Here is a 17,052-nt window from a genome sequence, read left to right as displayed (position 1 = left end):
TGTATCTTAATCATAGAATTTGTAAAATTCTCAAAATAGTCAGATTTTGTAAAATTCATAAAACATGTAGAACTGTGTAGGTTAGGAATGTCAAATCTCTTTGCTGTTGAATTACACAATGGCTCTTTTCTTTGATATGATTTTAATAAGTTTGAATAATGAGAAAGAATTTTAGTATTTGAAACGAGTACTTACTGTACTGGAATTTTCAAAGCATGTAAAGAAGAAATAGAACATTTGGCTTAAAAATTGTTTTAACTTGGAGGAGCTTAGGTGACTCGGTCTGTTGAGCATCCAGTTTCAGCCCAAATCATGATCACAAGGTTTGCAGGTTTAAGTTCCGTGTCAGGCTCTACTCAGAGCCTGGAGTCTGCTTCAGATTCTTTGTCTCCCTCTCTCTCTGCCTTTCTGCTTGTGTGCGCATGCTCAATCTCTCAAAAATAAAAGCATTAAGAAATTTTTAATTGTTTTATTTTTAATAAAACAGACAGAAAATTCACAGTTTAATTTGAAGATAAGTGGCATGGAAAGAAAATCAAGTGGAAAAAGAGATTCTTTTTTGGCACAAACAAAGGATGCAAAAGAAAATATGAAACCAACTGGCAAAGTATGTTTTTCCAAAATTTATTTAGTAGAAGTTTTAAATTATATGGTACCTTGAGAATGTATAACTTGTAATTAGAAGAGAAAGCTATTAAAGTCTAAACAAAAGGATTAAAGAAGAATAGTAGATTTTGCTCTAGAATGACTTAGAATAGCCTGGGAATCTAGAAACTTTAGGAGATGATTCATTCTTACTAAAGCTTAAGTCTGTTTAATATGTAGCATCTATTAATTATGGTTAATTCAGGCAGCAGCTTCCTTGAAGTGGAATCAACTATAGGTATGAATAATTACAGAATAGATAGCATCAGAGACTATTTTAGAACATCTGTTAAAAACTCTGTTAAAAGAGTACACGTAGGTAAGACATTTAAATCTAAAACTCCTAATCTTACTAGTTGCCAGTCAACTAATCTTCAGATAATATACATCTTTTCCGTGACTTCCAATAAGGGTATTTTAGAATCTTGAAACCATGACCTTTGACAAAATGAAAGAATGTTTATGCTTTAAAGATTCCAACACAGCCTCATAGCAACTATGATGTAGAATAAAAACAATTGCACTGAAAATTGTAAAAATAACAGTACCAGTGTTCTTGGTCTGTAGCGCATTATTATTTTGGCAACTTTTCCTTGACTAGTTTATACTTCAGCTAGATAGCTGCTGAGACACTCTCTTCTTGCCAAACAACTTGGTTTTAATATGTTGTCCTAAAAACCATATTTGCCTGTGTTTTGTTGGTAAGTTGCCTACTTTTTAAAGAGGTGTAATAATTTTTGCTTTCTGAAATTTTTTTTAGTGGTAGAATGAAAATGAGCAACTGTACTAATTATTAACCAGCAATATCATATAGATTTGAATTTCAAACTCTTCGTCTAGTGAAAATGTTTTCTAGAGTGCCAGAAGAGAGATTGGTACATTTGCCTTTTTAAATTTTGCAGTTGAAATTAGAGTCATCTTCTCCAAAAACAAAGAGTGAAATGCCTTTGGAAGAAGAAATGTCTATTGACTTTGTGTTTATACCTTCTGAAGGAAAAGAAACAAAGGAAAGAATACTAACTGAACATCAGAAAGAAGTACTCAAAACAAAGAGGTTTGTAGTCCTTTTATCTTGACTTGAGTATTCTGTATTCACATTTACATTTCGTGCAGCAATTAAAACTTTGTGTTTAGAACTACGATACTGTATGTATATGAATACCAGAAAATTGTGCCAAATAAGGCTGTATTTCATAATGTATATGGTCACTTAGTTATGGACCAAATATTTCTGAATTCAGAGGTAAGTAATTAATGGAGGTAGAAGACAGAGAAGATGATTTCATTGAAAAGAAGCATCTAAGCCTTGATTTTATATTGAGCTTAAAAGATAAATAGATGTACAGTTTTAGGTTTAATTTCTAATTGTAGGAATATTGCATTTTGAAGTTACTTATGTAAGATCTTTTTCAGGTGCGATATTCCTGCCATGTATAATAATTTGGACGTCTCACAAGATACTTTTTCTCAGTATACTCATGAAGAGTCTGTGTAAGTATGGAAGATGTTGAAGTAACTATTTTTAAAATTTTTAATTAAAAGTAGTGTTTTACTGGTGGCTCAGTCAGTTACATGTCTGACTGATTTTAGCTCAGGTCATGATCTCAGTTTGTTGGTTTGAGCCCCACATCAGGCTTTGAGCTCAGGGCTCCTGCTTGGGATTCTCTTCTCTCCCCTGCTCTGTCTCTCTCAAAAATAAATAAGCTTTTGAAAAATAGTATTTTAATTTACACATTTTTATTTTAGGGACGTTCCTACTTTAACTGAAAAATCAAAGGAAGATTCCAAGGTGATATTTAAGGTATATTTGATATTTTCATATTTTGGGGTTTTTAGAATCATCATTCTATTATGAAGTCTCATGTATTAATTTTAAGATGTATTACATAATCTCTTAACTCTTATTGACAGACTTTAACAGAATTGTAGTCATTCTGTTTGTGGGTATGTGTTTAAACAGTTTTGGCTTTATTATTTATAATTGGGAACACAAATTAATGAGCATCTACCACCACCTTTGGAATATTTGCAAAATATTGAAAGTCAGGTGTTTTGTTGTTGTTGTTTGTTTGTTTAATTATTATTTAAGTTTTACAATAAGTTATCCCCAGAAAGTCAGACTTAACTTGTTGGTTAATCTGTATATGTGTGTGCATTTCTGTGCAGGAGGAACAAATGGAGAGTGACATTGTCACTCCTCAAGATGTCACAGAAAACTGTGGTATGGATGAGCATCCTGAAAAGGCTTCCCTTTCAAATAATGAATGTGGTTCTATTGAAGAAACCCGCTCAGATATATTGAGCAGTAATAATGATGACAAGAAGAAAGCTTTAATTTCATCAAAGAAAACGCCAACTGAATGTACCTCTAGGGCAGAAAATACTTCTGGTGTCAACAGTAGCTCAGTTTCTAATGCCATCATTTCTGGAACTCCCCCACAGCCTACAAGTCGGAGGCAAACCTTTATTACTTTGGAGAAGTATGATGGTTCAGAAAATAGACCTTTTAGTCCATCCCCCTTAAATAATATGTCATCACCTGTTACAGTGAAAAGTAACCAGGAAAGCATGAGTAAAGCAGATATTTCATCAAAAGCAAAGAAAAGAGAAATAGCTCTTGCAAAATCAGACTCTGAAAAAATAGTGCCTGAAATTAAGAGATCAAGTCGAAAGTCAAGTAAAGCTGACCAAACAGGGAATAAAAGGTCTAAGCTTTTAATGAGATCTGATCAGGAGAAAAATACTCAGGAATCTGTCGATGGCATGGTAGCCTTAGAAAATAACCCACCTGGTTTGCTTCACCAAACAGAATTTATGTTAGATAATAACCATGCTCATCTCTCTGAATCTGCTATGGAGTATGAGGATACAGTGCCTAAACCAACAGTAGAAAATGCAGTGTTACTAGAAAACAGTACTGTAGAAGACAAAACATTAGGAATTAATTTGGAATCCAAAGAAAATACACCCCCAGTTATAACACCAGCAGATCAAATAGTAGATGAAGATAATACTGTTCAGATAACTCCAAGCCAAAAAACCCTTAGACGATCCTCAAGGCGACGTTCAGAAATAGCAGAGCCCACTGCTGACAGCCAGGAGAAAGAAAATCATCAAAAAAAGGAAAGACGTAAGGAAGAAGAAAAGCCTCTTCAAAAGAGTCCATTGCAGGTAAAAGATGACTTGTTACTTAAGCAAAAGCTTATTTCTGAACAAACGCTCCAGGAAAATGTAGAGAAAGGAACTAATTTACATGAGAAGACTTTTGGGGAAACCAGCACTAATGCTGAAATTGATGAAAATAAAAGAAAGCTAGACCTTGAAAATATTAAATCTGAGAGCGGTGGTGCTCGGGACATTGGAGATAAGTCCTCTGAAAAACCAGTAAGTGGACGAACACGTTATCAAACAAGAAGAGCATCCCAGGGCTTACTTTCCAGCATTGAAAACTCAGAATCTGATAGTTCTGAGGCAAAAGAAGAAGGTTCTAAAAAGAAGAGATCCGGAAAATGGAAAAACAAAAGCAGTGATAGTATTGATGTTGAAGATCAAGAAGAGAAAGTGGTAAAACAGGAATGTATAAAGATTGAAAACCAGACACTTGATTGTAAAGCAAATTCAGAGGTGGAAAGAGACCTAAAATCTCATATTTGTGAACAAAAAGATGAGAGTAATATAACTCTTGAAGCTTCTACAGTATCTTCAGATTTATTGCAGGTCTGTGATGATGTATCAAACACTTCTGAGGGAAAAATCAAAACCAACAAATGTGCAGAATATTCTTTTTCAAGCCCATCAGTGCCAGAATCAAATCTAAGGACTAGAAATGCCAGTAAGAGATTACAAAAACGAGATTCTGTAGAAAATAACAGTGTGGGAGAATCCTCAAAAATAGGAACATCAGACATTTCTTTGCTTTCTGAAAAAGCTTTTCAAACAGTTGAATGCCACCATAAGAGAAGTAGGAGGGTAAGGCGATCTAAAAGTTGTGATTGCTGTGGAGAAAAATCACAACCTCAGGAAAAGTCACTCACTGGATTAAAGACTATGGAAAATTATGACGTGCAGGTGAGTGAAACAAAGACAGATGTGCAGACAGCTGTACCTGTATCAGAAACTTCTAAAGCTAGTCTGTACTCAGAGGTAAAACTTTCAGATGAGAATCATGCTGTGAATTTTCATTTGGGTCTCAAGGAGGAGAATGATACTGTGAGTGATTCATTAATTATGTCTGAAACTGAGTTGAAAGAAGATCCTGTCCAAAACCCTCTTCCTTCTGAAGTATTGAATTTTGAAGAAGAAATTTGTGATGCAGATTCTGCAGAAGCATCATCTCTTGAAAGCCAAGAGCCCTCCAGTAAAAAACGTAAAATTGTTAGCCCATGTTTAGGTGATTCCAGAGATAATCCACTGGAATATTCTACTTTGGAGATTAACAACGAAAAGCCAGAGGCTGTCCTGGAAAAGGAACTAACAATAGAGGACATTGCCAGTGTTGAAACAAATGCGTGTGAGGCTGAAGCAAAATTTAATCCAGAGGTAGTAGAAGCTGTTGAATTAGATATAGAAAGTGATCAATCTGAAGCTGGCTTTTCTGAGCGAAAGGATGCCAAAACTGTTATTTTTGAAGAAGAGGTAATGGAGAAAAACAATGAAAGACATGAATCTGAAGCAGAGACTGCTGAAGAACTGAATGCCGAAGAAATAAAAACTAAAGAATTTAATTCTGATATCAGTCATTCTGATGATACCACACCTATAAAAGAGAGTGTTCAGGCAGAGATACCTGAACAAACAGCAGTTGGGGAAGTAGATGAAGGAAGTGATGAATCTAGTTCAAACTCATCTGAACAAATGAATGCTAAAATGGGAAATTATGAAGAGACAGTGATTGGTGAGGTAAATGCTAAAGCTGATCACATCAGTGAAACAGAGGATGGAGACTTGACTACCAAAATCTCCACTAAGCTTGTACAGGCCAATACAAAGACATTGAATATGGAAATCGACAACTTTGTTTTCAACATGGTTGAGATGAGCACTGAAGGAGGAAAGGTGGACTCTAATAAAACTGAAACAAATATTGAACTTAGTAAGTCTGAAGAAACACTATTAGATGACAATCAAATGGTAGCAGGAAATGATGAAATTTTACAAGAGGTTCACCATACTTCAGAGAAAGTGGAGGAAACTTCACAGCCTCTGACATCTGAAACAGCCATCTCTGAACTAATAATAGAAGACAGTAATGCATCTCCTCAAAAGTTAAGGGAACTTGATCCTTTATGCATACCAGCAAATGGCAGTCCTAGTGGCATGCAGACACGCTGTGTCTGGTCTCCTTTGGCGTCTCCATCCACCAGCATTTTAAAGAGAGGACTAAAAAGACCACAAGAGGATGAGATATCATCACCTGTTCACAAGGTAGGGGAATTGAGGCTGAATATTAGTTAGCCCATATTAAGTATTTGGGCCATACACTGACACCTATTGAACGACAGAATATTAGGCCACTCCTTTTGAGTATTTACCAAGGTAACTAGGGAAGAGGGCAGGCAGAAGGAAAAGTGTTGATAAAAGGGGACTGAAGCCCTTAGAGATGTCTTTATTTCAGGACACTGAAGATTTTTAGCCATGTACGTTATTAATCTTTTGCAGAATTGATGAGGATTTCTCATGATGGTTTTTGTTGTGTTTTGTTTTGCTCATAACATATGAGGAAACCTTTAGAAACTGTGATAAAGCAGCTTTAGTTAGCATTTACTATGTAGTAAGATATTATGTGGTCTGTTCCACATTGAGGTGTTTATATGAACTCTTATTTCCAGACCTTATAATGAAAAAGAAATCTCAGGCTATGCCTTCATCAATTTCTGAATGTGATTTAATTTCTAATTTTTATTTCCCCATCTTCACTAAAATAACTCCTTTAGTTTGTGAACATGGATTATCTATGTATCTGATTTAGCTCCTAACTCTATAACTTACACATCGTTTGTTGAATGAATAAGTTAAAAAAGGAAAAGTTACACAGCTTACATAGCCCAACTTGTCCTCTACTTAGCAGAGGAGTTGTTCTGAAAAGGTATGATGTGAGCATTCTTTAACTTTGAAATTGATTCTGCCATTTACTGTAGAATACATGTGTTTATATATACAGACATGCATTATAGACCTAAGATATACTTAATTTTTCCTTTAGCAAGGACATTTAGCAAGACATGATTTCTCAATGCACCAAAAATTCTTTTACTGAGAATTCTGTTTTTTAAAGGTTTTGTTTTGCTTTGCTTTTATTTTGAGGCTGTGTGTAAGTATTTTAAGCTTAAATAGTCCATAGAAGTCTTTGAAAAGTATGAAGATAGAATGAATTGGGATTAATGATGTTCTTCAGTATAATTTATTTTTCTTCAGTATATATATTTTAGATTGGTAATAAAAGTTAACGAGTCATGTTTTGCTTGATAGTACCTTATATAAAATTTTTCTGTAGGCAACAGTAAGACATTGTAGTTTCCTATAGCAAATACATACAGAATCTACCCATTCTTGGGAATCAAGACCAGGAGACATTTATAAATATGGTTAATGGTATAAGTGCTCTATTGTGTATTTATATCAAATAGCTGAATGAATGAACACATCATAAGAGTTTGGTAGAAGCTAAAACGACTTCATGCTGGGACTAAGAAAGATAAAAATTGCCACTCAGTTGCTGTGATTCTGGTATCCTATCCTCGAAGAGTTTAGAACAGAGGTTAGTAAGATTCACCAGAGCCCAGTTAGTACTATTTCTGCCTCTTTACCTTGTTTTTTAAAGTTAGTGTAGTAAGCCTACAAGGCGAGTAGAATTTGATGATAGAATTTCAACTGCTGCATACAATTTCATCAAGTCTTCAGTCTTTGATGGTATATTACATAGCGACCATTTAGAACATGGATAATTGTAATGACCTGTGGTATTATGTAATATCTATGAAAGCAGCCATTGGGAAGAAATATAGCTATGTGCAGTTGGCTTCTACTGAAGTAAATTAAGCTTCTAAACCCACATTCTATTTCAGAGAGACCTTATACTGACAACTGATGGTGTGAATTTTTTTTGTGTGAATTTTTTTTAACTTGAATTATGTTAAATTAAAAACATGACCTGTGTTTTCAGGTTCGCCGTGTCTCCTTTGCAGATCCAATATACCAAACAGGATTGGCAGATGACATTGATAGGCGATGCTCTGTCGTTAGGTCCCATTCTTCAAATAATTCTCCCATAGTAAAAAATATTAAAACTTCACCTACCTCACAATCTAAGGTAAGCCGTAGCCTTTGAAATACGCATATATGTATGAGGCATAGAATAGAGTAAGTGTAATTTGTCTTAAAATTAATGAAGAACAGCACTTCTTTGGGATATAGTCTTTTGTCCGTGACATGGTAAGCAAACATGAAGAAAGAATGGGAAGAGACCGTAATAATCCAGCACGCAATTGATTAGGTAACAGTTGATTACATTTTACATTTATTCAAAATTTTAAGAAATTACTACAATCTAACCAATGAAAGTAAAATTGTAAAATGAGAATTTTTTAGGGTTCTGAGTTTTTTTTCTCTTCTTTCTTCTACCTAGCATAATGCCACTTCAACCAAAGGATTTCTATCCCCAGGATCACGTAGCCCTAAATTTAAGAGCTCAAAGAAGTGTTTAGTAAGAAGTGCTTTAGTTTTCATGCAACTTTATATTTTCATGTTCAGCCAGGTGACCTCTGTTTAACAACATTTGAAATTTATTCTAAGATTACAGAAATGGCTAAAGAACCTGTCCCAAGTCCAGCAGAAAGTGTTTACCCAGCTTTGGTGAACTGTATGGCTCCAGTTGATCTCATTTTACCTCAGATTACATCAAATATATGGTAAGGAGTTATTTATACTGGTCTATGCATCAAAATGCCACTTGTTTAAGAGGAATATTTAAATGATTGAGGTTCTCTTATTCAGAGTTGATTTATATGCACTTTCACACATTTTATTTTAAGAAATAAAAATTCATCTGGGAAGATGAGGCAGTTATGGCAATAAGAGAAGCATCTATCACAGTTCAGTAATGGCTGAGATAATCGTGCTCAATGTTCGCCAGGTGCTATGCTGAACTCTTTGCATATGTTCTTATTTAATCCTAATTATAAATCCCATAAGAAGTATAATTATTATTTCTACTTTACAAAGTCATGTAGCCATTAGGTCATAATGTAGGTGAAATCTGAGGCACATGTTGGGCTTAGTCTCTTTCCAGTGCTATTGCTTAAGCCAGGCAAACACATCAAATTCAAATTTTGTTTTAAATTAAATATACATGTGGTTATCGTCAGAGTGGGCTAAGTGTGCCTATATAAACTCAGTTATGATTGAACATAAATCAGGAAATTCATCCAGATAGGCCATCACAAATAGAGTAACTATAGAGGTAACTGGGTGGCTCACTCACTTAAGTGTCTGACTTCGGCTCATGTCATGATCTTGAGGTTCTTGGGTTTGAGCCCCATGTCATGCTCTGTGCTGACAACTCAGAGCTTGGAGCCTGCTTCATATTCTGTGTCTGTGTGTATGTGTGTCTCTTGCCCTTTCCCACTCATGCTCTGTCTCTCTCAGAAATAAACATTGAGACACCTGGATGGTTCAGTCAGTTAAGCATCCGACTTCAGCTCAGGTCATCTCATGGTTTGTGAGGTCAAGCTTCACATTGAGCTCTGTGGTAACAATGTGGAACCTGCTTGGGATTCTCTTTCTCTCCCCCTGTCTCTGCCCCTTCCCCCACTCATGCTCTTTCAAAATAAATAAGCTTTAAAAAATAAGTAAACATGAAAAAGCAAATGGAATAACTATAAAACTATATGATGACATATTTCTCCCTTTTCTCTTACCTTTCAGGGCAAGAGGACTGGGACAGCTCATTAGAGCTAAGAATATAAAAACAATTGGTGATTTGAGTAATCTTACAGTGTCTGAAATAAAAACTCTTCCAATCCGTTCTCCAAAAGTGTCCAATGTAAGGAAGGCTCTCAGAGTTTATCATGAGCAACAGGTAAACTTCAATGTTAATAAATCATGTATAGATAAATGATCTAGCAGTACACTTAAAAAAGTAATTGCTTAAAAACTCATTTTATGCCACCTTATCTTCCATTTCCCCCCAGGTAAGAGTAACTAAAATGATCACTTTATAATTTTACAGACAAGTTGGCTTTTTGAGTTTGTATACTATTTTTGTGTAATGCATCTCTTTGTTCTTTGAGTTCTACCCCCTTGTCTCATTCATTTCCACCAAATTGGTGATTGGTTCCATGGCTGCTATTCCTAAAACCTGGATGTTCAAATCTAAACATTATAATAAAAATCTTGCAAATTTGTATTCAATAGTAGTTTGGTTTTGATGTTCAGGACAACGGTGACTAATTTTTCTTACCAACTTTTTGCACGTATTTTGGGTTTTAGACATTTTTCAAGATTCTCCACCCCATAGATATATATGCAGAAGATTCTGTATGGTATTTCAGAAGGATTTAGATTATACTGAAACCTATTAAGAGACCGTTTATGTGTTCATTGAGATTATGCAAAATTGTGAATAAAGGGGGAAAAAAAACAGAGTATCTTAAGGTTGAAAAACCAGTGTTTACATTATAATTTCTGAGACTGGATCTTACTACTCAAGACTTCTGTTTTCTTGAAAGTCTTTGATAGATTATTTATTTGTGATCTTTAAAAACCCTTAAAAAATGCCAAAGACTGTATTAGTAATTTTAAAGTCTCATAGATCAGGAGTTCAGTGTCTCAAGTATACTCAGTGGTCTGTGGGCCTTGGGAATTGTCTCTGAAAATTACATTTTGAAAAGCTGTTTTATTGAATTACATTCATAGACGGTAAAACTCACCTGTCTAGAGCACACAATTAAGTGATTTTTAGTATATTCACAAAATTACCCAGCTGTCACCATGATCTAATTTTAGAACATTTATTATCACCCCAGAATGAAATCCTGTGGAGCCCATCAGCAATCACTCCTCATTTCCATCCCACTCTGCAGCTACTAATTTTTTTCCCTATAGATTTGCCTGTTGTGGACATTTCACAAAAGTGGGTTCATGTAACCCATGGCCTTTTGTGACTGGTTTCCTTGCAGGTAATGTTTTCAGTGTTCACATGTATCAGCACTTCATTCTTCATTATGGCTAAATATTATCCTATTGTATGAATATGTAAAATATTTATACAAAGTCTGTATGTTATTTAAATCTTGAAAATCTCTGCCTTGGGTTTTTTTTCCCCATGCTTCTCTTAAACTTTGGAAATACAATGTAATTTTCTTGGCTATCATAGATTTCTCTTAAGTAATTTAGAAAATATTATGAATTCCTAACCAGCTCTTTGAGAAAACATTTTGTGATCCTGTTTTTTGTGTTGTTATTAGCACACAATTTCTTAGCAGTATTAGCTAAGTTAATGGGCTGGGAAGTATATTAATGTCGGATTCTGTTCCAGTGTTAGTGTTTTTTAGTTGTTTTAAAAGTAATTTTCCAATTTGTTGGTTTCATTTTTGTTTTTACTGTCCTGAATGTATAATCAAGGTAAAGTCTCGTGGACTAGAAGAGATTCCAGTTTTTGATATTTCTGAAAAAACAGTAAATGGAATACAAACTAAATCTTTCCCTTCTGATGAAGAAAGACTTGCCTCAGGTATATTTTAGATAAGTGGGACAATTTATTTATAGGATCAGCTAACTTGAAGAAATACTGTTAATGGTTCCAGTTTTAATTTGACCGGTTTCTGGGGGCTTTTTGGGGTTTTTCTGGTGGGTTTTTTTGGTTTGTTTTGTTTTTGTGCTAGTGGCCATGAGAAAGTAACTGATTCGAATTCAAGCATGCCTAGTTGTTTTTATCTAATTGTTAACTGCTACTCCATCAATGTCTTGAATAGAGATATAAACTCAACATTGTCTTCCAGTTATGCTGTTAATAAAATAAAATAGCCTGGCTATCTCTTTAATGGCTCGGAACTATCATCTAATGGTAGAGCTTTCTGTTGGTCTTTTCCTCTTGAGCTGAGATACAGCCACACTCTCAACTTAAATCCTAGGCACTTAAGCTTTTTATTAACATTAAAGGAGATAGATACAACTTAATTTTTATCTAGAACAGATTTAATTGTGCTTTTTTTTCTTTTTCTTTTTAGATTTAATTGATCCTGTTACTTTAGAAACTCCATTACCTAAAAATCTTGTGACACAGATTAGTGCACTTGCTGTTCAACTGGATTCAGAAGATCTCCATAATTATTCAGGAAGCCAGCTGTTTGAAATGCATGAGAAACTTGGTAGTATGGCAAACTCAATAATAAAAAATTTGCAGTCACGTTGGAGCTCACCAACACATGAAAATTCCATTTAGTATTTTAAGAGGAAATTGAAGGTTTTTTTGTTTTGTGTGTGTGTGTGTTTAACATCACTGGATATTTTGATTCATAAAATAAGTTCTGAAATATAGCACAATTTCAGTCTGAATGTTTGCAGAGTTGAAAATATTTCAAACCTTGAAGGGCTGTGACTTATTATGTAAGTTCATATGTAAAAATTTTGTTCATACAACATTTTCTTGGCTGCCATGCAAAGTTTTTCCAAAAATTTAAACACCTTGTGACATGAAAGCAAAACTAGAAACAAAAGCATTATATTTCATGCATCTTAAACTCCTGCATATTCCGATGAAATATTCATGTAAAATACATTATTTTAAGTAAAACATTTTTATTTGAAGTTTTTGCTGAACTGATAAAAGATGTTTACACTGATTTTTTTTTTTTATTTATATTTGTTGTGTCTGAGGTTTAAGAAATTTGTTCTCTGTAGAACACCTCAAAGGAGATACAGAAGAGTTGGAATGTTTTTTCACAAATGTCAGTTTTGGACAAAAGAATTTCAAAAGTTGCAACCATTTGGGTTAAAACATTAAAGCCAAATTTACTAAAATTCCATTCATTTGCATTAGCAAATATGTGTGCAGCGGCATTTGTGAAAATTTAGTCGTATGAGACATACCCCATTTATTTTAAAATGCATGACTTTGTACATTATGTATAGATTAAAATGTTTTTAATTTATAAATTTCAGCCTTTGTTAATGGCATTGGTTTTTCTGCAGCTACCTGTGAATACTTTGTTTAATAGAAACCTATTTTGTATATACTAAATACTGAGATATCAGTATGGACAGTTAGTGCTTTGTGGGCTTGCTGCAGACGTTTGTAGGATTCTGTATCTACAAATACAAATAGTTTTGTATTAAGTAGATTTAGTAGAAATATGAGTTTATTTTCTAAAGTAACCAGATGTAACAGTTAAAGTTATAGAAATGAGAGAGTGTTACATACGAACTTTGCTATTCATATCCATATTCTTAATCTTTTTTTTGTTTTTTTTTTTTTTTTTGTTTTGGAAGGAGGGTGTCCACCACTAGAAAATGTGCTTCATTAAATTTTTTTAATGGAGAGTTAGTATGAGTATTTTTGTTACAGCTTGGACTATAAGAAATCTAGAATTTATCTGCTCTTTTCACCTACACCTAAAGCAAACTTGGAAGAAATTTGAAACTTTGTTATTTTGAAATATGTATGTTTTGCCTAGTTTAAGAGAAAGGGTGTATATATTAAAACATTTGTAAATTTTACCAACTAGTATTAGTGCCTGACTTCCCATGTTTGTTTCGTCTCTTCACAATGAGAATATCTCATTTGCTCTCTGAATAGAATGAGTGACCTCAGTTTCATATTTCATTCAGAACTTAATCAGATTGAAAAGGCACACATTATTTGGCAAGTTACAGAAAGTTTAATCCTTGTGTTTAGTTAGTTTTTATAATACTCAGAAGGGGACCATCAGTCAGCCAGAAAAGTTGGTGTCAATTTCATAATTATAAGGTAGTGGTTTATATCCTCTCTCTTTCCCCAGATTCTTTTTCATAGTATAGAGGCACATAAGTTTTTTTAGTTAAGAGATGTGAGTAAGAAGGGGTGTGTATATGTGTGTGTTTGGAGAATTAAAATTGGCTTATTTCATACTGAACCTTAATGTTTCTGTGAACTGGCTGGTGAAATGAAGTTCTAGGAAACATGAATAGTATAACAGAAAATGTGACTAAAATGATTATCATGTAGTTAAATCACTGAATTTGATGCAAGCACAGCTATTAATTTTCAGATGTTTTAGTTGCACAAGGATATGTTTTAAAATGTTATTTGTAGGCAGAAACCAGTTTGCTAAATCTTCATTGCTGATAGAATTGTAGGTGTATATTTGAGGCACCTTAATTTTAATAGTCTTGCCCTGAATTTTTCAGCATATTTCCCCCTGAATGATTCCTGAATAGCAAAAGGTATTAATATTGTTTCACTATTAAAATGACATCAGTTTTCCAACTTTTTTCTAAGGTTAATAAAATAAATGGCAAATATTAAGAGCACCTAAATGTGATTTCTTATGCATTTATAAAAAGAATCTGGTTGGTTACAGAAGCATAGTACAATTTCTCATGTTCCAAATGGACTTCATGTAGTGGATTTAAATTTTCAGCATTGCAGCCCATTCTCAAAATGCTATGATATTTTAAGAAGTTTGAAAGCCATTGTTAAATAGTATGGAGCTTTTGTTCTAATTCCATACTGTCTAGGATGAATCAGGTTTAATAAATATTGTTATCAAAAAATATAGTCAAAAATAAGATTTAAATCTGAACAATTAAAAGCCTGATAGTTCCTGACATTGCCCATGGATTCTATTCCTTATAGCTTTGAAAGTAGTCAGGAGTTCTGTTATATATTTACGGATCTTGTCAAGCAATTTGGATTATATTTTGCCTAAAATCCAAGTGGCAAAGCAGGAAACAAAATTAGGGGGATATGGGAGATGTGTGTGTGTGTGTACAATTTACAATTTTAAATTTTTCTTCAAAAAAATTAAAAATCTTTTTAATTAAAATAATTAAAAATAAATGAGTGCCATTTAAAAAACCTTTCTTGGAATTTAACAGGAAATGTGAGTTAAAAGGGGTCATATTTTCCCTTAATGTCGTTCTTTCCAACATGACTTTGCAACCTAGTAAGAAAGGGCCTAGTTTCCATCTTATAGTCTTTGTTACTGATTTTTAGGGAGATAATTTGCAGCTAGAGTAGGAGGCCATAAGATAACAGCTGTTGACAATACTAAGATTCTGTTGGAGGGGAAAGAGCTGTTTTGCTCAATAGCATAACCCATGTCTTTCATTTTTAAGCCACCAGAAAGAGTTTGTACATTGTATACAAACATTCAAGTTTTAATTTTTAACAGTGCTTCTCAGACTTGCAGGTATGTATGAAAATGCAGATTCTGATCCAGCAGTCTGGGCATGGGGCCTGATAGTTCATCGGCACAAACTCCCACACGATCCATACAAGTATATGCTGATGTGTATGGGTAGGCCTAAGATGATAACCCAGGCAGGTTTAAGTCCTAGGAATTATTGCTACAAATGATAAAGTTAAGTATTTTTTAAAATATTTTTTCCAAATGTATGTTTTGGAATGCAGACTGGTCTTGAAGCCTTCAAATTAAAGTTTTTTTCAAGAGTTAAAGGTAGAATTTTGCCTCACTTGGAGCCTTTTTTAAATATGGAAGATTTATGGTATTAGAGGGAAGACTTATGTTTTTAAATAGTTATATATTTCATGTTGTAAAGAAACTTACTAAGATTAGATGATTTGAGCCTTTTTCATGAGTAGTATATGTAGATTATATTCTCATTTTTCTAATATAAAGGTAGATTTTCAAGTCTGTGTAGTCTCTAAATAAATCTTGCCTTCTAAGTTATAGGGCTTCATATTTTACTAATACCATTGAAAACAGACTACCCCTAATTAAGAGTAACTTGGCATTAATATTAGCAGTACCAAAATAAGTCCTAAAGGATGTGACTTGTCATTTTACTAAAAAGCTCTGGTTACCTTGTCATTGTTGAAAATTTGTTTCATCTTAAAATGGTGTTTGAAAAAAAGTCAAATTTTTCCTGAAAAATGAAGTTTTCTGGGCATTCAATTATGTTGTATTTCCCTAACACATGTTAAAAGCTTTTAAAATACACTCCGTTCTTAGAATAGAATGTTACGTTTTATAACATGGTCTTAACCATTTTTTTCTTTAAATACCAAACCAAAGAATAATTAAAACCAAACATGAAGTGCCAAGCTGTGAATGCTTACACTCTTGAAGTATATACCATTAGAAGAAAAGATAATGTCTCCCTTTGCCTGACAGTATAAGATTGAAGGTCATATTCTAAATTAATCACATGGAATAAAAAGAGTATGTAGTCTTTTAGTATAGGGACAGTCATATACTTTGAAAATAACTGGCAGATACCCTATATATAACATTGGTATTAATGGTATTAATAAATACCCTGAATAATTATTTAAAATCTACATTATTTGTGGGCCACTTGTCTGGCACAGTCACTGATAGAGCATGCAACTCTAAGAGTTTTGGGTTTGAGCCCCACGTTGGGTGTACAAACTTAAAAAATAAAATCTTTAAAAATATGTGTGCATTATCTAATAATCTATGCCCCCCCCAGCAGTAAATAACTGCTAACAATAGGCAGAATTATTTCTTAAATGAATAAAATGGGTAGAACTAGGAAGTCCACTTTCTAAATAAAGTCATGGAATGGAAAATGGAATATAGTTTAATAGCTGATTTGAAAATTGAATAATTCGATGTCTAATGAAATTTATATTTTTGTAGAATGGGAATTTTCTAAAAGAATGAAATTAAGAACAGAATGAATTTTGAGTATAGAAATTGAAAGATGGCAGTCTTAACCCAGTAAGTTTTTATAAACAAGTTGAAAAATTACAGCATGCCACCTGTTTTTCAAAATACTTCCTGAGAGGTAGGAATAGCTTTTACATTTTCTAAAAGGTTAAAGAAAATAAAAAGATTTTGTGACACAAGAAAGATGAAATTAAAATTTCAGTGCCAGTAGTAGGCTTTATTTGGACACAACCATGTTTGTTTAGATTAATGTGACAGACTAATATGGCTGTTGACACCTAACGCTCACATATTTGGCCTTTCTGCATAACGCTTACTGATCCCTGGTACGAAGGATTATTTTGTTCATACATTGCATGTAAGTCCATTTGGTCATTAGCTTCTAAATGACAAAGTGAGGATCTTGCTTCCTTAAATCCTTAATTTATTGTTGGTTAGATTTTATAAAAATGTGTTCCCCCGATTCCATTTTATATCAATGATATTGCTAAAATATACATATACTAGGAGATATTGGTGCTTTTTGGTATAGTTTTTCCTCCTATTTAAATCCAAA

At 33.5% G+C, this 17,052-nt stretch overlaps 1 protein-coding gene across 4 annotated transcripts in view; it reads left to right on the top strand.

The window, feature by feature from the left end:
- RIF1 (replication timing regulatory factor 1) overlaps positions 1-13,367 on the top strand; it is a 64,411-nt gene extending 51,044 nt beyond the window's left edge. For 2 of the 4 annotated variants that reach the window (XM_029934596.1, XM_029934595.1), the window contains exons 26-36: positions 488-607; positions 1,548-1,699; positions 2,059-2,136; positions 2,392-2,446; positions 2,812-6,069; positions 7,808-7,954; positions 8,270-8,347; positions 8,437-8,552; positions 9,568-9,721; positions 11,266-11,374; positions 11,871-13,367. In XM_029934596.1, coding sequence (XP_029790456.1) covers positions 488-607; positions 1,548-1,699; positions 2,059-2,136; positions 2,392-2,446; positions 2,812-6,069; positions 7,808-7,954; positions 8,270-8,347; positions 8,437-8,552; positions 9,568-9,721; positions 11,266-11,374; positions 11,871-12,085 — 4,482 coding nt within the window. In that variant the 3' untranslated portion in view covers positions 12,086-13,367. The other 2 variants (XM_029934597.1, XM_029934598.1) reach the window with 2 other exon arrangements.
- Positions 13,368-17,052: the final 3,685 nt, after the last annotated feature.

The sequence above is a fragment of the Suricata suricatta genome, chromosome 3 (assembly GCF_006229205.1).
Source record: "Suricata suricatta isolate VVHF042 chromosome 3, meerkat_22Aug2017_6uvM2_HiC, whole genome shotgun sequence".
NCBI lineage: Eukaryota > Metazoa > Chordata > Mammalia > Carnivora > Herpestidae > Suricata > Suricata suricatta.
Note: the sequence above shows the minus strand (reverse complement) of the source record. Positions and strands in the feature narration are given on the sequence as shown.